The 8602-nt window shown below is 36.9% G+C and overlaps 1 protein-coding gene across 1 annotated transcript in view; it reads left to right on the forward strand.

Moving 5' to 3' along the window:
- Positions 1 to 4728: 4728 nt before the first annotated feature.
- Positions 4729 to 8602, forward strand: part of LOC107677325 (acid-sensing ion channel 1-like) — a 40476-nt gene continuing 36602 nt past the window's right edge. Inside the window, exon 1 of the mRNA XM_016472209.1 lies at positions 4729 to 5253. Within this exon, the coding sequence (XP_016327695.1) occupies positions 4729 to 5253 (525 nt within the window). The remainder of the gene's footprint in view (positions 5254 to 8602) is intronic.

Below are 8602 nucleotides of genomic sequence, written 5' to 3' on the forward strand. Positions count from 1 at the left end.
TGGTGACTGAAGGCAGTGACTGAGTAGTTCTGACGTCACCTTTTTACGGAAGTCACAACGGTTTGTGAAAAATCACAGCTACTTTATGCAGGCTGTGTGCATTTGACTGTGGATTGACTGTTTTGAAACTTATATGGTAGTTACATAACACCTAGACCTCAGTTATCATGAAAAAAGCCAGGAAATTTAAGTTTTGACAATATGGGACCTTTAAGTGCTTAATTTGTGACTGAAATGAGCCAAAACATGTTTGATTTCCATTTAGAATGGCTGGTCTATTCAGTGTTGACATCAAAGTGAGCGCAAGTGTCCCAAATCCGGTCCTCTGTTTCTACATTCTCATTAAAGGACCACAATCTCACTTTCGCCTCAAATGTCTTTGATAAGGCGAATTCTCACTGAAGGCAGATTCATTAGCTCTCAGTTCATTCCCACAGAATGGCTCTTCATATAGTTACCTCAGGGACTGGGAATGTCACCTTTCCCCTTTTAAATGCTAATTCATTTTTCTGCTTGAAAGGAATTCACGAGTCAAACTATCAGGAAAGCGCCAGCGCATGACTGTTAGAGTGTCCTTTTGTTTCTTAGGAATTACCTGATGGATGGATAATATCATGTAATTTTAACAGAATGCAAATTGTTCTGTTGAATTAAGTGTGGTTTATGATATGGTGACACTAAAGACATTTATAATTTTTATTTCAAAGTTCTTTTGAACTTTCTATTCATTGAAGAATCCTGAAAAAATTTGATCATGGTTTCCAAAATATTAAGCAGCACAACTGTTTTCAACATTGATAATTATAAATGTTTCTTGAGCAGTGAATTTCTGAAGAATCATGTGACACTGAAGAATAAATTACATTTTAAAATGTATTAACATATAAAACAGTTATTTTAAATTGCAATAATATTTCACAATATTAATGTTAATATTAATGTTTATTTCTTAATTTTAATGTATAAGAAATTAGAAAGGAAAAAAACAAAGAAAAATCATTGGTGAGATTTATTTCAAAAACGTAAAAAAAATAAAAATAGGCACCCTTGGTAAATATGAGCAAAGGTGGCTGTGAAAATAAATCTACATCGTTTATCCTTTTGATCTTTCATTAAAATAATTCACAAAATTTTAACCTATCATTGAAGTAAAACAATGGCGAGTGGGGGGAAAGTCTCATTTTGAAATAAATGTTTTTCTCTAGTTCATGTTGGCCACAATTATTGGCACCCCTAGAAGTTCTTATAAGTAAAATATCTCTGAAGTATATTGGAGAAAAACATTTATTTCATAATGTGAGTTTCCCCCCACTTTCAATTGTTTTCCTTCAGTGAAAGGTTAGAATTTTTTGGAATGAAAGATCAAAAAGATAAACAATGCAGATTTATTTTCACAGCTGCCTTTGCTCATATTTACCAAGGGTGCCAATATTAGTGGAGGGCACTGTATGTTGAAATTTAAAATGAACTTAAATCATATTTGCCAATGTATTACATAACAAAATGCAAGTCATAAAACATGGAAATATTGTAGACATTTCTGATCATGGGAAAATTAGTAAAATCTTAAAAACCATGGAAAAGGCATGGACATTTCTACAGCAATTTTATTTTTTTCCTGGTGTAGTCCTGCTTTACGATATTTCATCTGCTCGATATTACTTTTGTGTGCAAGTGAAAAAATGGTTTGTGAGTGAGACGTTCTTTGGAGTTGGTTCTGTTTTAAATAGTTCATTAATCATTCTGAATTATTTATTTGTGAATCTGTATGAATCAAAACGATTTTTAAAAACCATTGATTATGACCTAGGCATTACCATCTACTAGAAATGGCGTGAAAATGTATTGGTCAAAAAGTTTGGGAACATCGACAGTGTCAAAAGCATCATTTCTTTTGCAGATGCCCCTTTATTATAGTTTGCATAGGCCACCTGATTATTATCAAATGCAATGACATTCAGACATTTTGAGTAGCTTATGCAGGTATGACCAAATGCTTTTTGGGGCCTTTTTAATTGTGTGGCACATTATACATTCACATCAGTATTTGAAAGGTCTTGTTCATGCTGTTGGAGACGGCCTATTGTGCTTTAATGAAAATAAATGCTTGACTCAGCAGGGAAAATTACCAACAGGAGGCAGTATTGAGAGTCCGTAGGTTATAATGCCAAATGTCACATTTTAAAACAGCAAATCATTGGATTTGATGATAATTAACATCTAGAGTCTTACTGATTCTCAGTAAGATTGCGTGTTGTATACAGTAGCAGCATTCTGTCGTTTATGTCACTTATTACATAATCTAATCCTGTAAATTTAAGCCATGCTCATTTTGAGATCCTTGTCTGTCGGGTTCTCCTGCCTGATCTCTCTCCTGGCTGCTCTGTACTCCGGCGGTTTAAGACTTGCCTTTTATAGGATCTAAGTGGAGTTGGCACTCTTCATATACTAACATTGACATTTCCTGCATGTCTGGGAAACAGGGCGCGGGATATGAAAGCATGTGCAGGCTGAGATCAGTAATCTGAACACATGTGAATGCAGCTCTCTGGATGTTGAAAGGGTGTGAAGACTCGTTTGGGCCCCTGCACACTGAAATGCTGATGTAAAGGAAGCGGCGTGTTAAGGCTTCAGATTGGAGGCTGCATTTTGAGAGTCTGCTGTGCTCCACTGATTTCAGAATTGCAGTGACCGAATGCCGCGCGGGAGATTAATTGCTGAACGCACATGGCTGGAGTAACTCGTTTTCTGCCTAGTCCTTTTTTTCCTGTGAAATTATTTGTGTGTCTCTGGCTATTTGGGAAGATCGATTACATCCATAATAGACAGAAGACAATAGCTAGATAAGTAAATGGATAGATGCAATTTGGGAACAATAAAACTTTAAACAATCTATCAAACACTGTTGGGTTTTTAGCTCCACTGGTGTAAATAACTAAAACAATCAATTTGGTATTTAAGCAAGTAAACATTCCATCTTCTGCTTCATTATTTATAGGGAATATTTAAAGGGATAGTTCACCCAAAAACTAAAATTCTGTTATCATTTATTCACCCTCATGTCGTTCCAAACCTGTATGGCTGACAGGTTTGGAACACAAAAGATTCTTCATTAAAACAACAATTGCAATTGATTGATTGAAAATGTTCCACTGACGTATAAGTTTGAATGCACTCAGCATATGTTCATTTTGGATGTTGAAACAAAGTGTTTGTTTGTTTTTTTTCTGTTCCTCAATGCCATTTTTTCCCTTCTTATGCAATTGGTTGATGCTTTACAATATTATCAGTCATTTGCATAGTGTTTTTATTATTTATCAGCATTTAAGAATGCTTTAAATTGGTAAGTGAGAGCAGACTTTTGTAATGTTACAAAAGATTTCTATTTCAGATGAATGCTTTTCTGTTGAACTTTCTATCCATCAAAGAAAAAGGGGGGGAAATTATCAGGGTTTCCAGAACAATGGTTTTCAACATTGATAATAATAATAAATGTTTCTTGAGCAGCAAATCAGAATACTAGAATAATTTCTGAAGGATCATGTGACACTGAAGACTGGAGTAATTATGCTGAAAATTCAGCTTTGCAGAAGTAAATTACATTTTAAAATATATTTAAATAGAAAACAGCGATTTTTAAAGTGTTATAATATTCTAAAATATTACTCTTTTTTACTGTATTTTTTAGCAAATAAATGCAGCTTTATTGCATTTTATTGCATTAATGCAGCTAATAAAACATTAAAAAAATTAACTGTATTTTTTTAAAGAAAGTAATACATTTTCAGACTGTTATCTCAGACTATAATAGTGTGTGTGTGTGTGTGTGTGTGTGTGTGTGTGTGTGTCTGTGTGCGTTTTTGTATGTATGTATGTGTGTGTGTGTCACTAGTGTCATCTCACCATCACTATTTTAGGGTTCTGAGTGATTTTCAGCACATTGCTGTGGTTGCCAGGGTGTTTTGGATGGTTGCTAGGTGGTTAGTTAATGTCTCAAGTCAAAAGATTTGTGTTCCTGTGGCTCAGTGGTAGAGCATTGCGTTAGCAGCGCAAAAGGTCGATTCCCAGGGAACACACATACTGGTAAAAAATTTATAGCCTGAATGCACTGTAAGACGCTTTGGATAAAAGTGTCTGCTAAATGCATAAATTAAATTAAATTAAATTATTAAATTAAAAGATCCCACCCCAAAGTCTCTAAGATATCCCTGGTCTCGGCCCTTGCTTCAGTGGGAATGTTTTCCCATCCACTAGGTAAAAATGTGCAATCACTTCTGAGAAGTAATAGCACACGAGCTGCTCGATTTGAAGTATCATGCATGTCTGTAGCACAAATGGTGCGAGACGAAGTTTAATACTCTAGGTAATTACCTATAGACCAATTGCCTGATATTCCTCTCTGCTTACTATTGGATTTTTTGACTACTTCATTATTGATTCATTTCTATGGTTTCTCATGGGCTTCTCCTCATCCTTTATCTATTAAGGGACTAAGTTTCATCCCCACGAAACCCAATCTTTGGCTCTCTGTGCCCTCCAAGAATGCACAAAACGGAAAGCGCTGTCAGCATCAAAATGGCCATCTCATGTTTCCGAACCTCCCCACATGGATGGGGGTGTTACGACCTAGCACCGGTTTAGACCGCACCACCCTCACTTCCGAACAATCCAGACTTCGCAGAGGTTAGATTTAGATCGCTAGCTCACCGTACTGTCCACAGTAACACAATGGGTTCCTCCGAAGAGGAAGAGCAACCCCGGCCATCAGACATCACTGTCTTCGGCGCCAATTGCACCCTCCATGGCCTGAGCCACATCTTCCTGCCCGGAGGAGTGACCATCAGACGTCTGCTCTGGGCAGCAGCGTTCCTCTCCTCGCTGTCCATCTTCCTCTACCAGGTGGCCGGAGCCATAATGGACTACCTCAGCTATCCTCACGTCACCATCCTGGACGAAATGGACAGTCCCGTCATGTACTTTCCGGCCATCACTATGTGCAACTACAACAGCTTCAGACGCTCCAAAATGATCCGCAACGATCTCTTCTGGATGGCAGGGTTGCTCGGTGTGGAGCAAAGCGACTTCGATGACTTCATGGCCGCCCTGGGACAGCCGCCGGACAACAGCAAGTTCTTCCCCAGCAAGACCTTCAACATGCTGGAGTTTGTGCAGAGGACCAGCCACAGCATTGACGAAATGCTGCTGGACTGCAAGTATCGTGGAAAAGAGTGCGGGCCTGAGAACTTCACAACTGTGAGTCCACTGAATGGATAGGGTTTAGGCATTTTAATCGCTTTTGACTAAGGTGACCGCTGTGTTAAGCTGTTTGATTGCCCTGTTGGTCATTTCATAAATATACATTATAATGTTGTGATGCCTAAATTAATTTTATTGACTTTATTTTTTAATAATTTAGACAAAATAGATTGGCTGTAGATAATTGGCCATAGCAATAATTAAAATAAATAAATAATTAATTAAATAAAATATTTTATATATATAAATATATATACATGCATGCATACATACATTATATATATATATATATATATAGCCTATATATAGTTTTTAAAATATTGTTTTAAATATTTTATGGCTGTAGGTAATTGGCCATAGCAGTATATCAGTATATATTTTTATATTCTATAATCTATAACATTATATAATAATATATAATAAATATTATGGCCAAGTATATTATTATATAACACTAACATATTTGGCCATATTCATATTATATATATTATGGCCAATTATTTATGAACAGCCCAATCTATTTAGTATATATTTGTATATATTTTGTATATACACGTGTTTGTGTGTGTATTAAATATAATATTATATACAATAAGCTGATTGTAATAAGCTGGTGTGTGGTGGGTGTTCTGGCGCACTATGGCTGCCGTCGCATCATCCAGGTGGATGCTGCACACTGCTGGTGGACGAGGAGATACCCCCTGACAATGTAAAGCACTTTGAGTGCCTAGAAAAGCGCTATATAAATGTAATGAATTATTATTTATTATTATTATAAATCTAATTAATATATTTAATATTTATAATTATCTAATTTTGGACACTGATACCATATATAATAAAAAATAATAATAATAATGTCAATTCATCCCTAGTCCTGAGGGTGTCCAATCATCAAATAAAAAAGACAAACCAATAAGACCCCTGCAGTGTAAGTAGCAAAGTGGTTATTCCAAGTTTTAAGGTTAATCTTAAATTGTTGTTTAATTGAAACGACAGACAAACTCAATTTCTCTCGATTTTAACGCTACTTCTGAAATACCACTTTCCACTTTCTTTAAATATCACCAAAAATGTGAACCTTCTAGGCAATTAGAAAGTGTGTGCATGTGACCTTTACGTTTCTTCTCTGTTGAAGGAACTTGTGCTAGAAAATGTCTTAGTCCGCCAGCAAATGGCTGTCAAAGCCTGGAGAAAAAGGATTGCATTTCAATGATATGGCCCATTGATTTGAGTAATGAAAGTGGAGCCGCGTGCAGGGTCTGTTGCTCTAAAAAGAACCTGTAATATTGCACTGATCAAGTGTCTATGTGTCATATCCAAAACTTCTCTTATCCATCATAGCAGAAGTCACGGAACTGCTGCTGGACTGTCAGAAGAAGGTCTGCTTTTATAAACACCAGGGTTCAGGACCACACAAACGTCAAGATCCAAAGCTTCTGCTGTCTGTGGATATGATGGATTTGTCACATCCTTGCTTTCGCTAGACTTTCGATTTCAGCTGAATATTGGTAATTTAAGCTGTGCAGTCAGCTCTAAGTTTAGAGGGATTTGATTAAATATGTATGAATGCCTTCATCGAGTGCATATGTTTCCCAAGCCTTGGGCACGGTGGTCTGATAGTCTGGCAGAGATCATTAGCAAGAAATATATCCATCAGTTAGCTGCTAATGCTGTTGAGTTGTTCCAGCTCATGAAATTACTTCTAATTGCTGCATTAATACAACCAAGTCCATCAAAAACAAGTAGAGAAATATGAAACTTTTCATCGTACAAACAATACATGTTCTAACATTTCATTACCTGAAAAACTAAAATGAAATGCAACAAAAGCAGTCGATAAAGCAGTCGATGAGCTGATAAGGTTTGTGTAAAACAATCCAAAAAGTCATTTATTCCAGAGTTTCTGCACCAGATCATTTTAGAAGTGTTTGTATTTGATGCCTTGTGTAAAGTGGCTGCTGTCCATTACTTTACTGAGACACCAGCACAACCATTGATCGTCTAAGTCAGCCGTGTGTCATGATGAAATTGTCTCTCAGTCTGCTGTCCAGACTCGAGACTAATTGTTTTGTTGGCAGTGGACGTGTCTACATAATGTCTTTCATCTAGCAGTGAAGTTTACCACCACAGGATTGTCTTTCACTGATCAGTATATGGTGCGGCCTAATCAATGTTGTGTGCGAGAATGTTGTTTCAATGTTTTAATGACAGCGCTCACATAATTAAAGGTGCAATAGGTGATTGTCTTCAGAAACTTTTTTTGTTATGCTGGTTGAAAGTCTCTTCACATCATGATAACAATCATTAAGTTAAGTGGTCTAAATGTATTTATCTGTATTTATATATTCTGTGGAAGGCGTAGGACCAAGAAATGTTCGTCCAATCAAAACGCTCGGTCCGAGCGTTTTAATTGGCTTTCCTACCTGCCTGTCAACGTATGTATTTGCATATCTCTGCGCACCCTGTCACGGATTTGCGCTGCGCAGCGTCTTCACACACATCACGCTCACACACACACGTCTTCAAATCCAGTGCGAGGACTGGAATTGGGAACCGCTGATGCAGCCTATTGTAGTAATGTTGTTTCTGGTATTCTGGTCTGTGAGCGTATATGCATTCAGGGGGCGTGGCTTTGGACGGCGATTACAGGTAGGGTGGGACGTTCACTTTCAGTGCTATCAGGCTAAAGTTAGCATTTTCCAAGATCTCCTACTGCACCTTTAATCATGCTAGAATCAGGAAAATTGGAATTTGTTGTATAAACCACTTAAAATTTCATGTTCATTGTGTAAGAACATGATCATATTTACGTTGCAACTTGGTTTTACCATGGTGATTGTCAAAAACATGGCATAAGGAAGTCTATACTAAGCTACGAAGGCCAAGCTAACATAAAAATTAGATAATTGTATTGGTCTCATGTCATTTTTTTTAAGAGTGTGTTGGAAATAATTGCAATTTAAGCTAAAAACAGCAACAAAAGCACATATGAACTAAAGTTGGCTAAAATGAATAGCATTTTATTGTAAAACGTACTCCAATAACCTTTATTTACAACTTCAAAAAATGTTTTTTATGTTGTACTCAATTTCAAAGCATATTCTTATGCTATTATATTATGAAAACTACAGTGACTGTATATGAATACAGTACTTCCAAGAATACCATGGTTCCCTTTCATTGGAACTTCGAACTGCGTCCTCTAGGGGTCGCTATGGGGAACGCCTCGTCGTGACCCGTGTCTGAAGCATACATTGAAAAAACACCAACTCGTTGGCCGGCGACAGCCATGACGTCACTACCGGTGCGACTATAGTATAAATAGGCGCCGGGAGCACACATC

The sequence above is a fragment of the Sinocyclocheilus anshuiensis genome, unplaced genomic scaffold, assembly GCF_001515605.1.
Source record: "Sinocyclocheilus anshuiensis isolate Anshui unplaced genomic scaffold, SAMN03320099.WGS_v1.1 scaffold392, whole genome shotgun sequence".
NCBI classification, from domain to species: domain Eukaryota; kingdom Metazoa; phylum Chordata; class Actinopteri; order Cypriniformes; family Cyprinidae; genus Sinocyclocheilus; species Sinocyclocheilus anshuiensis.